This window comes from Aquarana catesbeiana, linkage group LG08 (assembly GCF_042186555.1).
Source record: "Aquarana catesbeiana isolate 2022-GZ linkage group LG08, ASM4218655v1, whole genome shotgun sequence".
In the NCBI taxonomy this organism is placed as follows: Eukaryota; Metazoa; Chordata; class Amphibia; order Anura; family Ranidae; genus Aquarana; species Aquarana catesbeiana.
This window is the reverse complement of record NC_133331.1, coordinates 80,021,382-80,041,049: the sequence shown is the minus strand read 5'-3', so window position 1 is coordinate 80,041,049 and position 19,668 is coordinate 80,021,382. Positions and strand designations below refer to the sequence as shown.

The 19,668-nt window shown below is 43.5% G+C and overlaps 1 protein-coding gene and 1 pseudogene across 1 annotated transcript in view; both read left to right on the top strand.

Moving 5' to 3' along the window:
- KIF11 (kinesin family member 11) overlaps nt 1–19,668 on the top strand; it is a 58,377-nt gene that overhangs the window by 8,236 nt on the left and 30,473 nt on the right. The window contains exons 2-5 of the mRNA XM_073596045.1: nt 5,777–5,870; nt 11,933–12,065; nt 18,842–18,939; nt 19,063–19,141. Coding sequence (XP_073452146.1) covers nt 5,794–5,870; nt 11,933–12,065; nt 18,842–18,939; nt 19,063–19,141 — 387 coding nt within the window. The 5' untranslated portion in view covers nt 5,777–5,793. The remainder of the gene's footprint in view (nt 1–5,776; nt 5,871–11,932; nt 12,066–18,841; nt 18,940–19,062; nt 19,142–19,668) is intronic.
- Nucleotides 15,901–16,904, top strand: LOC141105421 (ATP-dependent RNA helicase DDX25-like; annotated as a pseudogene).

Genomic DNA, 19,668 nt, shown 5'->3' with positions numbered 1-19,668 from the left:
ATCCACTTTTATGGACTGGCGGATCTGTTTACACCCGCCTACCTCTGGGTCCATCCAGATCTGCAAATACAAGAAAAGGACTGAACCCTTTTCCATTTTTCCAAGTTTAAACGTGACGGATTGGAGGTAGCATGATGTAAATGGACTATCAATTGATATGAGGCTGCCCATAGAGCTGTCATGAGTCCGCCCATGTCCACCAGTCACGGGTGTCAGAATATTCACATCTGTCCTGTTTGGCTCTCATGCATTAGGGGATCTGCTTACGGACCCTCTGCTGATCGAAGCAGATGCTGTTCCTTGTGAAAGGAGCCTTGGGGCCCTTTCACATGGGTGGACCGATCGGGTCCAAATGTCCCTTTTTCAGATGGACTTTATTGTAATCTCCAGTCTCCTCTATGGAGTGGCGAGTGTCAACGGACATGTGTCCATTGACACCTACCAACATCTATCCTGTCTGCTACAAACACAGATGGGGATCCGTTCTCCATCCATCTGAAATTTCCCTATCGAGGCAAAGAGAGAAACTCACAGACTATCCCTCCCCCATCCTATTTAAAAAAAATAAAAATAAAGTTCTGCCTTGTACTTTAATATATACTATATATAGATTTACATTTAAGGTTGATTGAAATAGTGCACTTTGCAAGGGCATTTGCCCCAGAGCTTAGTAAATGAGTTGAAGCTTCCATCATCCAATCATGTGCAAGCAAAAATGTTGTTTTTATTCTTGCATGTCATTGGGTATTCTTAGCAAAGTAAAATTTCACCATTTACTAAGCTCTGGAGCAAGTTCACTTGCAAAGTGAACAATTAATTGCCTTTAGTAAATCAACCCCCTAGGTGTTAAATAAAAATCTAGTATTAGTGCACTCAGTGAAAAGTTACTTTTTTAATTGACTGGTATAACACAGGTATGGACCCACCTAGCTAGTCTGTTCTGCTGAATTTACTCTTTTCTGGTTTATAAAATTCTTAACTGATTTTAAACGTATTTTTTATATCTATTTTGTATTTCTTTCTGGCCAGTTACCATTTATATACATTGTTTAGCCTTAGGCTCTCAAGCATTGCATGTTGAAACATATTTTATTGGCAATGTAAGACATTTTCTTGTTGCTCACATGCAAAGAATACTGGTGATCTTTTAGTATTTATTTATTTTTACAACCTGCACTAGGTAGATATGGTTTGCTGTGATCATTAACTCTTGTTTGCTTGCTATGTGATTGTTTTCATAAATGGCTGATATTAGGGATGCACCAATACCGTTTTGGTTCTTTTCTACGAGTACCAATACTTCTTCTTTTTTTTTTTTTTTTTTTTTTTTTTTTTTTTTTTTTTTTTTTAGTACTCGCCGATACAAATTACCGATATCTACCGCAACTGTTTTGTTTTCACTTCAGCTGTCAGCAATGGCACAAAGCATTGAAAAGTTATTTACAGATTAAATAAATAGATTTTTCTTTAATTTTGCTCTTTTTCAATGTGAAATGTGTAAATATATGTTAATATATATGTGTAAAAATATTCACTAACAAAGCAAACAAAAAAAAGTTGTAATTGTTTTATCGTTTATAAAATAGACGTGAAAAAAATGAAAAGCAGGAAAATAATTAAATGGAGGAGAATAGGGAGTTAATTGAGGCTGATTAGATGATGAAGAAACAGATTAAAAAAGAAACAATGTTTCTGTTTATATTAGTGTTTCAGCAACATGGCTGCTTTTTTTTTTTTTGACAGCTGCAATTAAGAAACTTCTTGCTTCAGCTGTCAACAGTAGAGACACACTGACAGCTCAAAGAACCGAGCCTGAAAGTATCGGTTTTAGGTATCAGTACCGATACTTGTGCAAGTACTTGGTATCGGTACTGATACTAGTATTGGTGCAACCCTAGCTGATATATAGCTATAACAGACACTTAGGCTACTTTCACACTGAGGCGTGCTGGCGGTACAGCGGCGCTAAATATAGCGCTGTTTTAGCGGGGCGGTTTTAACCCCCCGCTAGCGGCCAAAAAAGGGTTAAAACCGCCCGCAAAACGCCGCCCCATTTTTTTTCAATGGGAAGGGGCGCTTTAGGAGTGGTAAATACACCGCTCCTACAGCGCTCCAAATATGCGGCTTGCAGGACTTTTTTGACCGCCCTGCAAGCGCCCCGCTCCAGTGTGAAAGCCCTCGGGGCTTTCACATTGGAGTGCATTGAGCAGCTTTGTCGGGACGCTTTGCAGGCGCTATTTTTAGCACTTTAGCGCCTGCAAAGCGCCTCAGTGTGAAAGGAGCCTAAGCCATCAGTAGGTTGGATATCTTCTTGGCTTCCAAGGCCTGGGACTGCAGAGGTGAGATCTCCCTTACCCTGTTTCCAGCTGTACTCTGCCCACTGCTATGGAGTCTCATTCCTGCTGCTGCATTTTCTATAGTGTAAAATGAAATATCTAGCAAACTCTTTAACGTGGCCAGAGGGACGGAGCAGGGTGCTCTGGTGTGGTCAGCTTTCTGCCTCCTAGAAAGGGAATCCACCTTCTGGGCTGAAACGTCATTTTTTGATAACTGACACATATGATTTGGTAGATACCCAAATCAAACCAGGTGCAACGCCAAGTGTTGCTAAATACACCACATTTATATACCTGTCAGACAAGGAGGAGGGTCTATACCGGACATTTTGTTAGTACCCCTTTTCCCCAGCCAAATACACAGCAGGTCATTCAGTACGTGTTCTTGAAGGAGGTTCGGGTTCGGCAATATGTATTTGAAAAGTAGGCTGCAGGTGGGCCAAATTGGTGCTCCTCTGCGCCTACTTTTCTTACAGCAGAGATGGGATTTCGCCTCCTTTTCTTACAGTAAAACTGTGGCTCAACCACCTGGTGTTACCACCCCCCTAGCCTCACATGTGAACAAAGCCTTAAAGTTCATGCCCTGGGCACAGGTTCACTCTTTTAATGCATTGAACTAAAGATAATGCATTCATTTTTAAATTATTGTAGAAAATATGTACAATATGACTTTGTTCTGTACCTCAATTCTGGCATTTGGTTAGAACTTTCTAAAAGAGCACACAACTCTCAGCCTCAGATACAAGACATTACTGTGTATACACCTCGTGCCAGTATACGTTCTCCTGTTTACATTTCATAAAGGTCAACCATTTCAGGAATTGACTTGCTGGAAAATGCGCCCTTTAAATATAATAGAAAACAGGTGCTGGCATTGCTTCCCATGGTGTTAATTAAATCACTTTCCTTGTTTGTAGTAGAAAATTATGTAAAATGCCTTTTGTAATTTTAAGTTGGGTGGAAATTAGGTATGCACCGAAATTTCGGCCGCCGAAACATATCGGCCGAAAATGGCCCTTTCGGCAAAAAGACGGATGGACGGGTGATCTGTCTATCAAAGTGCCCGGACAAGGGGGAGGGGCTCTATGTGACGGCGCGCAGCGGGGAACACACAGCTATTGAAATGAAAGCTGTGATGTTCCCGGCGCTGTAATCAAACAGGCGGCGGCTCTCTCCCTTCACTGGCTGCAATGGGGACACAGGCTGCCTGCATCTGATGGGCACTGATGAGGCTGCAATGATCTCTTGTATCATGTCCACAGTCTCTGACTCTCTGACCATGTCTGCACTCTCTGACCATCTCCTGTATAAAAAGATTTTTAAAAACAGTCACTTTCAGTATCTTGTTGTATCGGTTTCGGTTTTCGGGATCAAGGAAGATTTATTTTCGGTATCGGTTTCGGTACCAAAAAACCCATTTGGTGCATCCCTAGTGGAAATGTATTGGTGCAGTTCTTGTATTGCTACACGGTGGTTGTGCTTTACTGTTATTGTCACAATACAAGTCTGTGTCTGCTGACCCATTGAAAACCATGCACCCCCCATGTGTCCCAGGGTCTCTACTACTCCAGAGGCAATAATGAACTTTCATACTAAAAAGCTAATATTCCAAAATATTGTGGATGAACATAGTAAAATTTTTTTTTTTTTTTTTTTTTTTTTTTTTGGGAACAAAAAAGTCATACTACTAAAGCTGAGCTCCAGGCACATATAAAGGTAAAATTAAATAAGGCTCTGTGTTAATTTTATACATAATGAAGTGTATTTTGTAAATGCAAACAGTGTAAGTACTTGAACATGACTTGGTATCAGCCTCTTTCAGTCTACTGCTCATTCCTGTAGAGTTAGGCTCAGAGAAGCAGCAGATGGCCCAATCAGATGTGCTGCAGTACAAGAAGCTGCTGGGAGGAGAGAGAGCAGGATGACACAGATAAACTCATTCGTCTGCTGCTTCCCCTTTTAATGTACTGTAAGGTGGAAAGGAGACCTGTAAGTGAAAGAGAAACCACAGCAGGGAAAGATCAGATCACCTTTACTTCTGGACAGGGCTGTCCTGTTTGACAGAGCTGAGTAAATCTCAGGAATGGATGGGCAGTAATTAAAAAAGGGGAAAAAAATGGCAGTTGAAAATGCTCTCTCATTCATATATAGATGTAGCACCCTGGAGTTTAGGCAGTGTTGCTCCTAAATCTTCCTGCCAGGAGTAACTACCTGATTGTTAGGGATCAATTGATTTCTCCTCAAGTCTGGCATTGCTGCACTTTTCTCTTCTGCTGCTAGGTGGCCGGGTACCTGGTGGCATTAGATAAGAAAAGGGCAATGCAAGGTCAGGTTATGGGTATATGGGGTATCCCAGCCAATAGGCAAGGGCTTTCTTGACTCCCTTGGCCTGCTGGGAGAACCTATATATTCAGGTGGAGTCAGGTGATCAGTTCTGTGCCACGTGGACATGTGTTGTATTGGCCAGGCTGCTAGGCCAGAGTTTGAGCCTATCCCGGGTACATCTAGCTGCTAGGCTGTCTGAGGGCCTATCCAGAAGATAGAGAGAAGCGCAGGGTTGGGATTGCGACTTGCAGTCCAACCAGAAGTGACGGTTCTGCTGCCCGGAGAACCTGTCGTGGTAAGAGGTAGAGGGAAAGCTGTTGCCACTAAGGAACCAACCACCTTATTACCAAGGATCACAGTGAGTAGCTGAAGCAAGTACCGGAGCAGAATTCTCACCAACCGGGGACGGTGAAGAATCTACAAACTTCTGTTGGTATCAAGCCAGGGACCCAGCCAGCGGATGTGACGCTTGCAGAGCAGCCTTGTGTGTCAAGCCAGGGACCGAGCAGGCCAGTGGGGTGAAGCTTGAAAAGTATCTTTAGTGCCAAGCTAAGGACCCAGCGGAGGAGCCGGGGTGACACTTGAGGAAGATACTACTGTGAAGATTGGAGGAGCTCAAGGGTTCAGTGGCAGTGAATCATCTAGTCTAGTGAGATACTGGAAGCTCAGTGAGTTGAACTACAAGAAGTGATTGTAGTGGAAGTGAAGGAACTGTACACTTTGTGTTAGAAACTGTTAAAGACTGTTGCCATAAGAGACAGCATTGCTACACATGCAGATGTGGCGTATGGCTGTCCTCCTGTAGAAGTCTCGGAGTCTGCCAATTTAATCTTGCCTAAGGGTGTCCTTCTGTTAAGAGAAATAAAATCTCTTTTGTATTCATGAAGTGTCTGGTGCCCAATCAATATACCTCGTACTGCACCCACTATGCCTTGCAACCCGCCATATACAGAAGGATGTCGGCTATCCCTGGCGGTTCTCATGGGACCGAAGGAGGCCTGGGACCTTGCTACATATATGTAGTGTAATCTATTTCCTAATCCAGTTTTATGAACATAACAAAGGTCTAATTGTCCAAAAACCATAATTTATTTATTTTCCTTTCTGTGTTTTAGGTCCTACGTGAGTGACAATGTCTTCCCAGCCTTTGACCATGTACAGCAAGAAGGAAGAAAAGGGGAAGAACATCCAGGTGGTTGTGAGATGCAGGTTCGTTATAGGAATCATCTTGGATTCAATGTCATCAGCTAGGCTATTTTTGTGCCAGTGGCCATATTGGGACAATGTCACCATCATCCTTGATCCTTTGTTCTGTACAGCATGCACATCCGCAGCTGATTGGGCTGGCAGGAAGCTATCAAGTGACTTTTTTTTTTTTTGCTTAGGGGGTCAGGCTGAACCTTAACTCATCCTTAGAGCCCTTTCACACTGGGGCGGTTTGCAGGCGTTATTGCGCTAAAAATACCGCCTGCAAACCTACCCAAAACAGCTGCTACTGTTTTGTTCAGTGTGAAAGCCCTTGGGCTTTCACACTGAAGCTGTGCACTGGCAGGAGAAGAAAAAAACTCCTGCAAGCCGCATCTTTGAAGCGGTGTATTAACCGCTCCTGCCCATTGAAATCATATAGCTATAGCCGCGCTATGCAAGCGGTTTTAACCCTTTCGGCCGCCAGCGGGGGTTAAAACCGCACCGCTAGTGGCCGAATACCGCCGCAAAAACGACGGTAAAGCAGCGCTAAAAATAGCGCTGTTTTACCGCCGACGCCCCCACCGCCCCAGTGTGAAAGGGGCCTTAGTTATTACATATTCTGATTAGTTTTAGTGTACGTCAAGCCTGACTTTCTTAGAGTAGGAAGAGATTAGCATCCTTCTCTGGTTTTTACTGTTATCCTGGGTCAGATGCTTCCTCCTTTCTCTCGTGGTAACAATGGGGTTGATATACTAAAACTGGGAAGTGCGAAATCTGGTGCAACTCTACATAGAAACCAATCAGCTTCCAGAAATTTTTGCCCAAAAAGTGGTAGTAAAGTCTGTTCTACCATTTGTACCTACAGGCAAGCCTATAGTAAGGCTTACCTGTATGTACTGTGAATATCTCCTAAACTTGCACAGTTTAGGAAATATTCAGAATGCATGCAGCCGCCACTACTCAACTTGGGTTCTACTGGGCCCCTTTAAAACAAGTAGAAAATCAATGCACACACAGGGCATTTGCCAAGCTTCATTAAAACTTCGAAAAAAGCATCACAAACACATTAAAAAAAAAAAAAAAAAAAAAAAAAAAAAAGCATGTTGAAGCCATAGGTGCTTTTGATGTGTGTTTAAAGTTGAAGCAAGAGTAAATGAGCCATAAGAGGTTTCTAATGGTGACCTAGACACTGACAAATATAAAGTGTCGCTACTCCTACATCTGACTATTGCTGCTATAATGGCAGTTCTAAAATTCTGGAAACAATCCACCCCCACTGTCCAAGGCAGGTGTAAATAACGTTATCTGCAACATGGAGGACTTGGCAAAGTTGATCCACGGTTAGGATGAAAAGTTCTGGCTCACCTGTACCCTTGGTTGGTGCTCCACAATTCCAATCAATGTAACTGCATTATGACCAAGAATTGATTTAATCCGGGACATGAAACCATTATAGGCACAATTGGTCTGTCCTCTGACTCTCTCTTTAGGTAAGCTCCAGGGGCCTCGAGAGCCTACAACCCTTCTCCCATCACAAATTTGTCACTGGGGCAGCAACTGAGATAACCGTGGGGCACCACCAGGCATGTACTGGCCATCAGGACTACCGGGAGTTTCCCGGTGGGCCGATGGCTCAGTGGGCCGGTTTACAGTGACAGCATGAGTCTCTGCGCTCCGCTGCTTATGAGAGTATAAGCGAGGACCTGCTCCGCTCCTCCCACACATCCACAGCCAATCAACAGGTAGTATAACTCTCCCCAGCCCGCCACATTTGAATACACAGGTGCTGGAGCGCGGCTGAACGGGTGCACGGAGGAGAAACGCACAGTATCTGAAGCCGATGAGATACAAGGCAGTATGACAACAGCTACAGCAAAACCAGTCCTGCAGCACACAGAGTGCTAGCTGAATGGGAACAAGATGGTGGGACTCGGGAGCAATGTCACATGTGCACTGGCTGCAGTGTCTTCCAGAAATCTATGCCTTCAGGCAGTGTGCAGGTTACCGATCTGTCCTCTCTTCTCCCTCTCATCTTGATCTGTACTTATAGCTGCCTTTCCTGCACACTGCCATAACACACTGATAAGATCTGCTCGGCATTCTCTGTCCAGTGACAGTATGACACATGGCTGGCTGTTAACCATTTCAGCTTCTTTTCAGTTATTTAGCTGGAGCTCTGTGTGCGCTGCACGGTTTCTGTGATGTTTTTTGGATGGATTTACTGCTAGTTCAGGCTAGAAGCTTCACGGACCCATTAACTGTTTGTTGTCCTCCACTAATCCTGACCAGTTCACTGTTTGTAAGACGATTTGTATTTTGGAATTTGGATGTGCTGCTGTTTTCTGTCACATGGGTGTACTTTCAAAGGAAGATTACTGACCTGATCTTGCAGAGCTGGTTTTACGTAGAGTTGAGCAACCCTGTGATAAATTACACTTTTATGCCGCGTACACACGGTCGGACTTTTCGTCTACAAAAGTCCGACAGTCTGTCCGGCGGACTTTCGGCGGACTTGCAGCAGACTTTCTAACGAACGGACTTGCCTACACACGACCACACAAAAGTCCGACGGATTCGTACGTGATGACGTACACCGGACTAAAATAAGGAAGTTCATAGCCAGTAGCCAATAGCTGCCCTAGCATGGGTTTTTGTCCGTCGGACTAGCACACAGACGAGCGGATTTCGGGGTCCGTCGTAGTTACGACGTAAAGATTTGAAGCATGTTTCAAATCTAAAGTCCGTCGGATTTGAGGCTGAAAAAGTCTGCTGAAAGTCCGGAGAAGCCCACACACGATCGGATTACCAGCCAGCTTTAGTCCGTCAGCGTCCGTTGGACTTTTGTAGATGAAAAGTCCGACCGTGTGTACGCGGCATTACACTGGGTTCAGCCATAAATGCAGTCTCTGACCATCTCCTGTATCATGTCGGCAGTCTCTGACCATCTCCTGTATCATGTCGGCAGTCTCTGACCATCTCCTGTATCATGTCGGCAGTCTCTGACCATCTCCTGTATCATGTCGGCAGTCTCTGACCATCTCCTGTATCATGTCGGCAGTCTCTGACCATCTCCTGTATCATGTCGGCAGTCTCTGACCATCTCCTGTATCATGTCGGCAGTCTCTGACCATCTCCTGTATCATGTCGGCAGTCTCTGACCATCTCCTGTATCATGTCGGCAGTCTCTGACCATCTCCTGTATCATGTCGGCAGTCTCTGACCATCTCCTGTATCATGTCGGCAGTCTCTGACCATCTCCTGTATCATGTCGGCAGTCTCTGACCATCTCCTGTATCATGTCGGCAGTCTCTGACCATCTCCTGTATCATGTCGGCAGTCTCTGACCATCTCCTGTATCATGTCGGCAGTCTCTGACCATCTCCTGTATCATGTCGGCAGTCTCTGACCATCTCCTGTATCATGTCGGCAGTCTCTGACCATCTCCTGTATCATGTCGGCAGTCTCTGACCATCTCCTGTATCATGTCGGCAGTCTCTGACCATCTCCTGTATCATGTCGGCAGTCTCTGACCATCTCCTGTATCATGTCGGCAGTCTCTGACCATCTCCTGTATCATGTCGGCAGTCTCTGACCATCTCCTGTATCATGTCTGCAGTCTCTGACCATCTCCTGTATCATGTCTGCAGTCTCTGACCATCTCCTGTATCATGTCTGCAGTCTCTGACCATCTCCTGTATCATGTCTGCAGTCTCTGACCATCTCCTGTATCATGTCTGCAGTCTCTGACCATCTCCTGTATCATGTCTGCAGTCTCTGACCATCTCCTGTATCATCGTCCGCAGTCTCTGACCATCTCCTGTATCATCGTCCGCAGTCTCTGACCATCTCCTGTATCATCGTCCGCAGTCTCTGACCATCTCCTGTATCATCGTCCGCAGTCTCTGACCATCTCCTGTATCATCGTCCGCAGTCTCTGACCATCTCCTGTATCATCGTCCGCAGTCTCTGACCATCTCCTGTATCATGTCGGCAGTCTCTGACCATCTCCTGTATCATGTCGGCAGTCTCTGACCATCTCCTGTATCATGTCGGCAGTCTCTGACCATCTCCTGTATCATGTCGGCAGTCTCTGACCATCTCCTGTATCATGTCGGCAGTCTCTGACCATCTCCTGTATCATGTCGGCAGTCTCTGACCATCTCCTGTATCATGTCGGCAGTCTCTGACCATCTCCTGTATCATGTCGGCAGTCTCTGACCATCTCCTGTATCATGTCGGCAGTCTCTGACCATCTCCTGTATCATGTCGGCAGTCTCTGACCATCTCCTGTATCATGTCGGCAGTCTCTGACCATCTCCTGTATCATGTCTGCAGTCTCTGACCATCTCCTGTATCATGTCTGCAGTCTCTGACCATCTCCTGTATCATGTCTGCAGTCTCTGACCATCTCCTGTATCATCGTCCGCAGTCTCTGACCATCTCCTGTATCATCGTCCGCAGTCTCTGACCATCTCCTGTATCATCGTCCGCAGTCTCTGACCATCTCCTGTATCATCGTCCGCAGTCTCTGACCATCTCCTGTATCATCGTCCGCAGTCTCTGACCATCTCCTGTATCATCGTCCGCAGTCTCTGACCATCTCCTGTATCATCGTCCGCAGTCTCTGACCATCTCCTGTATCATCGTCCGCAGTCTCTGACCATCTCCTGTATCATCGTCCGCAGTCTCTGACCATCTCCTGTATCATCGTCCGCAGTCTCTGACCATCTCCTGTATCATCGTCCGCAGTCTCTGACCATCTCCTGTATCATCGTCCGCAGTCTCTGACCATCTCCTGTATCATCGTCCGCAGTCTCTGACCATCTCCTGTATCATCGTCCGCAGTCTCTGACCATCTCCTGTATCATCGTCCGCAGTCTCTGACCATCTCCTGTATCATCGTCCGCAGTCTCTGACCATCTCCTGTATCATCGTCCGCAGTCTCTGACCATCTCCTGTATCATCGTCCGCAGTCTCTGACCATCTCCTGTATCATCGTCCGCAGTCTCTGACCATCTCCTGTATCATCGTCCGCAGTCTCTGACCATCTCCTGTATCATCGTCCGCAGTCTCTGACCATCTCCTGTATCATCGTCCGCAGTCTCTGACCATCTCCTGTATCATCGTCCGCAGTCTCTGACCATCTCCTGTATCATCGTCCGCAGTCTCTGACCATCTCCTGTATCATCGTCCGCAGTCTCTGACCATCTCCTGTATCATCGTCCGCAGTCTCTGACCATCTCCTGTATCATCGTCCGCAGTCTCTGACCATCTCCTGTATCATCGTCCGCAGTCTCTGACCATCTCCTGTATCATCGTCCGCAGTCTCTGACCATCTCCTGTATCATCGTCCGCAGTCTCTGACCATCTCCTGTATCATCGTCCGCAGTCTCTGACCATCTCCTGTATCATCGTCCGCAGTCTCTGACCATCTCCTGTATCATCGTCCGCAGTCTCTGACCATCTCCTGTATCATCGTCCGCAGTCTCTGACCATCTCCTGTATCATCGTCCGCAGTCTCTGACCATCTCCTGTATCATCGTCCGCAGTCTCTGACCATCTCCTGTATCATCGTCCGCAGTCTCTGAGCATCTCCTGTATCATTGTCCGCAGTCTCTGAGCATCTCCTGTATCATCGTCCGCAGTCTCTGAGCATCTCCTGTATCATCGTCCGCAGTCTCTGAGCATCTCCTGTATCATCGTCTGCAGTCTCTGACCATCTCCTGTACCATGTCTGGTTTATATACTGTTTTTGTGCGTGTTCGCAAAATTAAAGTGGGCCAGTCTGGATGAAGTCCAGGGCCGAATTTTTGTCCCAGTCCAGCCCTGGACAGCAATATAAATGTTTCTTGGGGGGAGTGGGGAAAAATTAGGGCTTTGCTTTTTAGTAATCTTCTGGTGACATCTCCTCAAATTTCCAACAGGGCCACAGAGAGTAATATAATCTGGTATAAAGTATCCTTACTAAAGTTGTGTTTGGGGGGGGGGATACACTTTATAGTAGCAGGACAATTGGGTGATTTTTAAAATAAAATAACTTTCTATTAATTAAAACATTTTTAACACCTTTTGTTTTCCTACAGACCTTTCAATCAGTTGGAGCGTAAGGCTAACTCCCATTCTGTGCTGGAATTTGATCCTGTGAGAAAAGACGTGTCGGTGCGGACGGGAGGGATAAATGACAAACTGGGAAAAAAGAACTACATGTTTGATATGGTAAGTGATTACTGTGTTAAAGAATATTGAAGAAGACTGTACTGTATGTAACACACAGCAAAGCTTGTGATTTTGTGGTCTGAGACTGGGTAAACCTTTTATTCAGGTCTTGGGAAGATGGGGACAGGAAGTGTTAATTTTGCTGCCAAATTAACACTATTTTAGTTGATTAAAATACAACTAAAACTAAAATGGCATTTTAGTCAAAAGACTGGCTAAGCCCCAGTTTACACCGCAGCTTTGAAATCGCACTACTTAAGCGCGATTTCAAAGATGCACATCAGTGCAATTTGCACTGCCGATTTCATTGTGACTTCATACAATAGAAGTCCATGCAAGTCGCCATGAAATCGACAAAAAGTAGTGCAGGAGCCTTTTTCAAAGTCACTGCAACGAGTTGCTGGATTTTTGAACATTTCTATTGCCGACAATGGGGTGTGACTTGTCATGCGATTTGGATCTGTTGGTGTGAACTGGGGCTAAAACGATATTGAAATTTGACGTCAAAATTAAAACTGCACTATCACCTAAGAATAAGTAGGAAACGTCTACTAAGCTTCTGAAAGGAAGAATATTTGAGAAAAGGGCTTTTCTTCTTTTTTTTTTCTTAATATTTCATGTTGGTACCGTGTCTCTGTGAAAATGACCTACTGTGCTTTTTCCAGGAGGGCTGCAATATAAGCCCTACCCTGCAAATAAGCCCTAGTTTTAAAGTGGTTGTAAGATCCTAAATTCCACTCTTACAGTATTAGCGTACAATGTGTGTGTTTCTGTAATAGAATTGTGACAAATACCTTTGTTACAGCGCCGCTCAGCTGACCTCCAGCTGCTCTTCACCTGGCTGTCAGTGGGGGATCTGTTGATCCAGGGAAAATCCAATTGGATCAGGGAGGAATTTTTTCCCCTGCTGTAGCAAATTGGAGCATGCTCTGCTGGGGTTTTTTGCCTTCCTCTGGATCAACTGTGGGTATAGAATTGGGTATATTGGATTGCACGATATTTTTTATTTTATTTTATTTTTTTTATGGTTGAACTGGATGGACTTGTCTTTTTTTTCAACCTGTCTATGGGTGATGAGTATTCCTGAGCATGGATGGATGAGTATTGTTGAGCATGAATGGATGAGTATTGCTGAGCATGGATGGAAGGATTAGTATTGCTGTGGATGGATGAGTATTGCTGAGGATGAATGGATGGATGAGTATTGCTGAGGATGGAAGGATGGATGAGTATTGCTGAGGATGGAAGGATGGATGAGTATTGCTGAGGATGGACGGATGGATGAGTATTGCTGAGGATGGATGGATGGATGAGTATTGCTGAGGATGGATGGATGGATGAGTATTGCTGAGGATGGATGGATGGATGAGTATTGCTGAGGATGGATGGATGAGTATTGCTGAGGATGGATGGATGGATGAGTATTGCTGAGGATAGATGGATGGATGAGTATTGCTGAGGATGGATGGATGGATGAGTATTGCTGAGGATGGATGGATGGATGAGTATTGCTGAGGATGGATGGATAAGTGCTGGGATGGTCACAGATGAGCGCTGTGGGCACTACACATCCAGCCCACAGCGCTGCTGCACCCGATCTTTCCCCTCTCCCCTCGCAGTGTACCAATAGGTACGGGAAGGGGAGAGAGGAACCGGACGTGATGCCGGTTTGTTTACAAGCAGCCATTTAGTGTCATCCCTGATGTGAATATTCCTGGGTGTGCCGCACAGGAGCAAGATTCTGGGAGAACGTCCATGGACGCCCTCCCAGAATAAGCTGACCGCACTGCAGCCATCTTTCGGCTATAGCCGGTCGGCATGTGGTTAATTAAAATGCTTTTGGAGTAAGAATCTATCTCCAATATAGTTTTGGTGTGTTTTTTTTTGTTTTGTTTTGTTTTTTTTTTTTTCTGTTTTAAGATACAGTAATAATTTAGTTTATGCAGCATGAGGCTGTATATTCTGCAAGATTTATATTTTTGGTCAACTCATTCAATGAATCCAAGCTCTGCAGGCTGAGATAACATGCACTGCATTGATGCATTTGCACAATTTGACAGTAACCATGAGATAAAACAATATTCCTTTATCCTATTTTGCAAATCTGTGTACATTACAAACTGTATGATCAAATCGGTTCTGATCTCGCTGTCTTACTAACCTGACAACTTATTCTAAATGGGAAACCTTCATTTTGTTTGTAAATATTATTATATGTAAATATTAAAGATTCTAACTACCAGCAAGAATAAGTCCTTGCATTTGAAGAGCACCTGTCATTTCAGATCCATCATGGCAGCGCCTGTTAGCAGACATCCACTCACCTGCTGCCACCACGTCCCTCACCTTGTGTCACTCCATCAGCAGTCCCATTAAAGTGAAAGACTGTCGTGAGTCAACAGCAGGTCAGAGGAGGAGTCGCTGCGGGACAAGGATGACAGTTACTCTTTTAATGATTTTAATCGACTTGATTTAAATCAAATCCACCCTACGTTGTACGTTTTATATAATACAGGCATACCCCACTTTTAAGTACAAATGGGTTTATTTACTAAAGCTGGAAAGTGCAAAATCAGGCTCACTTCTGCATAGAAACCAATGAGCTTCTGGGTTTTATTACCAAAGCTTAATTGAACAAGCTGAGGTTAGAAGCTCATTGGTTTCTATGCAGAAGTGAACCTGGTTTTGCACTTTCCAGCTTTAGTAAATAAACCCCATTGTGTACTTAAAAGTGGGGTATGCCTGTACAGTAATAGATGTAATAGAGTGGATTATAGGATTTTACGACCACTTTAACTCCTAATGCCTAATGCTAAATGACTCCTGAGATGATGACAGGCAGGAAGGGAGAGGAGGAGAGAAGACGGGGGTGGGGCACAGCAACTGGCAAATACACGTTACATGATAAGACCTACCCCAAAAATAAGCCCTACTGTGTCTTTTGTTGCCAAAATTAATATAAGACCTGGTCTTATTTTTGGGGGTAGACTGTAATCTATTCAGGTAATATGTGCATTGGCATTACAGCAAATAGAGTTTACAGTTTCTTTGTTTTTTAAGAAGTTGCACTTCTGTTTTGTCAAAAAGCAATATTTTTCACAATGGCTAAATCTCTGTCTGTAGTGCATGTTCAAACCTTAATACCATAAATAAGAACATGTTAGATTTTTACTCCAGGAGTATATAATGAGTTTGGCAATTCTAGAGAATGTTTTAAATAATGCATTACAATTTAACTAAACCCATTCGATTTTAGTCAACTCTTAATGTACTGGAGAGTTTACTCGACTAAAATACGACTAAAACTAAAGCAATTAAGATGACTTGAACACCACTAAAATGGAATTTTAGTTTTAACTAAATCAATATTTGACTGTGTGCGAGGCTCAGAGAGAGCGGGAGATGGCGGAGGGGGCCGAGATGGCGTGCAGAGTACGAGGCCGGAGGACTTTGGTGGGCAGTGTGGAGAAGTGGTAACCGTTTGGGAAGCCCAGTGACCTGCAGAATAATAGTATTGATTTTGTTACTACCAAGAATACAAAATTAACAGGTAAATCCTGCCACGAAGATGATGAATTTGTGGACCTGGCAGCCACATCTCTTCTACATAAGCTGATCCATAAATCTTTGGTGTAGTCGCCTCAAAATGTAGAGGTCTTAGAGGGATCCCACCTCGCCTTTATATTCAGTGAAGTCGTTTGAGGAACTTTGCCTAAAGCCTGAACTGCTTAAAGGAGTGTATTCAATGGGATTCAACAGGCCATCGAAGATACAGGAAACGGCTTTGCCTTTGATGCTTGCATATCCCCCACAGAATTTGATTGCCCAGAGTCAATCGGGCACTGGAAAGATGGCTGCTTTTGTCCTCGCCATGCTCAGCAGAATAGATCTTCTGAAAAAGTATTCACATTGCATCTGTCCCAGCCCCTTTTGAGCTGGCTTTGCAGACGGGAGAGGTCATCGAACAGATGGGGATGTTTTGTGATGACATTCAAATAGTCTATGCCCTACGTGGAAACAGACCTGTTAGAGGCACCAAGATAGGACAGATAATTGTCAGGACCCCGGGAACCGTCATGGATTGGTGCTTGAAGCTTAAGCTTGTGAATCCTGAGAACATTTGTGTGTTTGTATTGGATGGAGCAGATGTCCTGATTGGCATTCAGGGTTATGCCAACCATAGCCTGCGTGTGAGGAGAGTAATGCCACAGACGTGTCAAATGCTTTTGTTTTCTGCCACCTTTGAGGAGACGATGTGGGGTTTTGCTGAGAGGCTTGTGCCTAGTCCTAACATCATAAAGCTTAAGAAAGAAGAAATGGACAACATTCTGCAATTTTATGATGCCTGTGAGGACAAAGAAGAAAAGTACAATGCGCTGAGAAACATTTATGGCGTATTCACCATTGCTTTGTGCGATTGTGTTTTGCAGGACCCGCAGTACAGCTAAATGGGCTTGCCTATGAAATGGTGAAGGACGGGCACAAGGTAGAGTTGCTGAGTGGAGAGCTTTCAGTGACAGAGGAAGCCTGTGCTATACAGCACTTCCGTGATGGAAAGTCAAGGTCTTGATCACCACAAATGTCTGCGCTCGAGGAATAGAACAGGTGTCAATCGTCATAAATTTTCACCTGCCAGTGAACATGGATGGTCAGGTTGATTTTGAGAAGTACCTGCACCGTATTGGCCGCACTGGAAGATTTGGAAAGAAAGGCATCGCCATTACACTAATTGAGAAATGTTACTTATACATGCTGCATGACATAGAAGGCTATTTTGATACAAAGATCAAGAGGCTGGACTCCGGGGATGTCGATCAACTTGAGAAGTTGGGAATCTGAGCTCATAACTACAAAGTATTCAAGTAGAAAACATTTGCACTTAAGTTTGTACAGAAGGATATTAGTTTGATACAAATGTATCAGTATGAAAAAAGGTCTATTTCTGCACCCACCAGCCAGGAAGACGCTCAGTCCTGCAGCAGGAAAGATATGAATCAGGTGGTGCAGGGACTAGAGATTTTTTGATTGCTTTAGGCTTGATGGGTTTGTAGTGGCCATTATAGTCTAAGGCTCCATGCACACTGGAGCTCATAAACGGTTTTTTTTTGTTTTTTGTTTTTTCTTTAACAGCCCATAAACTCCACTCTGTTATCCTAGGTTTCCATGCACACATGGACGTTTTTGAACTTTATTCAGCAGTAAAGTTTATGGGCTGTTTTCTGAAGGCCATAAAATCGTGTTTAGGAGTCATTCTGACCACCAAAAACTCCAAACGCTGATAAACGTCAAACGCTCAAAAACGTGGCTCACCAACATTTTTGATCCATTAAACAAAAGAATAAAAAAAAAAAACTCTAATAAACGCTATTGCAAAAACGTTAAACGTTGAAAGACTCGCTGCAAAAGCTACTGGCTTTTTTTATATCGTTATTTTAACGTCCAGTGTGCATAGAGCCTTAAGTTTTGATGCTTACAGTCTGGTTTACTTTGTGATTCAATATGTTTGTGCACACTTCTTTTTGTTACTCTGACCTCACTATAGGTGGTTTTCTCCCCTTCTTTCTTTCTTTCTTTCTTTATTTATTTTTTTTTTACAATGCACTACAGAAACTTAAAATGCAAGTGTCTAAAAAAAAAAAAAAAAAAATTGCAGCAGCTGTTTAAATGAGCACTATATTTAACACTGTATAAATCACCTATTTGTTTATAAAATGCTCTTTCTCTTCTACTGTTTGAATATTTCTGATTTTGTATTCTGTAAATAGTGTAGATTGACTGACTTCATTTCAGCAAGATGTGATGTCGGCTGGGGTGTTAAAGTTTTAGAAAGGATTGCACAGGTTTCTGAACCATCAGTTTTTGAGGGCCCTACCCTCAATTACTCTATCAGCGATCCTTTGCCACTCTTTTGTACCCTACATTTAGATTGGTGCTGATGTCTTGTGAAGCGGTGGCCTCGCTTCTCTGGTCAGGTGACAATGTTCAGGCCTAGCAATTGGCATAGATCTGAAAATGACCAAAACTGGTAGAATAGAGTATAAATACTTTATGTGCTATTGATACTGCAGTGACTCAATGGATCTAAAAGACTTGAGACTTGTCACAGTTCATGGTTTGAACATTCTCAAATCCTTTAGTAAATCGGCCTAGTTTTGCCAAGCTGGGGTAGCCTGAAATAGACCTACGGCTTGCTCGTCTGTGCTCTAGGCTGTACATTTCAAACCAATGCTGTAAATTGTGTGGAAAGCCTGACTTGTATCAGTTTGCTTTTTACGTAAATTTTTTTTTTTTTTTTTTTTTTACGTGTGCTGTTTTAAATATTTTAATTATTGTGATACATGTTGCTTACTAGACCATTGATCAAACCATTTTTTTTTTTTTCTTGTTTGGTATAGTGGTATAGTTAAAAATTAAACATTAGTTAATGTTTAAAAGAGAGGGAAAAAAAAAATCTAAATTTGACATCAAAATCAACACTGGGGACAGGCAGAGACATGATGCACCAAAGAGAAAAGTTCATCGGAGATTTGGTGTTCTCCAGACTACTGCCAGGGTGCTTGTGACTCTGGCAAGGAACATGCACACCAGGGTCACTGCTGCATATTGGAGAAATGTAAAAAAAAAAAAAGAAAGAAAGCAATTAATAGTTTGTATAGATGTGTGTGTGTGTGTGTGTGTGTGTGTGTATAGATATATTGTAGATAGATATCTCTCTAATAAAAATCTATATATTACACAAAGATAACGATATAACCCAAACCTTTTATCTTCTGCAGGTATTTGGTCCATCTGCTAAGCAAATTGAAGTGTACAGAAGTGTTGTGTGCCCCATCCTGGATGAAGTTATAATGGGTTATAATTGCACCATTTTTGCGTGAGTGTCTTTTCGGCATGTAGTATTTCTTTTTCTTGCAATAAACACCATATGAAAAATTAATTGATAATAAAAAATAGATAAGCTGTGACTGATGAATAATTCATGGCTTCTTTTCTCTAGCTATGGTCAAACTGGTACTGGTAAAACATTTACTATGGAAGGGGAGAGGTCATCGGAAGGGGCGTTTACATGGGAACAGGTATGTTTTACCCTGCATGCGCGACTGGTTTCTGGTCGTAGGCACTGTGTACCCTGGAAAATATAATGGATGTCAATATTAAAATTCCTAGTAAGATTTTATAGATTGGTGGGGGGGGGGGGGGGGCGCATTACAAAGGTGGCAGCAATGAAAGAGTACACTCAGCTGACTAAGGTGGTTGAGTTATTCTGACTGCATAAAACATGATGGTTTTCTCCTTTTGACCAACATGAAAATTATCCGCTGAAAATACGGTCAGCGGTATTGTGCTGATAATGGCATGCGATTTTACCACCTTTTTTTTTGTGCGTTTGTCATAGGTCATATGACTTACAAACACAACACATGTGCGTTTGAGGCGTTTTGGCGCAAATTTTAATGGGGAGGTGCGTTTTTAGTATTTTTTTTTACTGATCAAATATGCACCAGAAATGCAGCAAACAGGATTATTAACACCGCAACGGATCAATGTGAAGAATAGAATTTAAAGGGATGCATTTTTCTTGCTTTTTTTTTTTTTTTTTTTT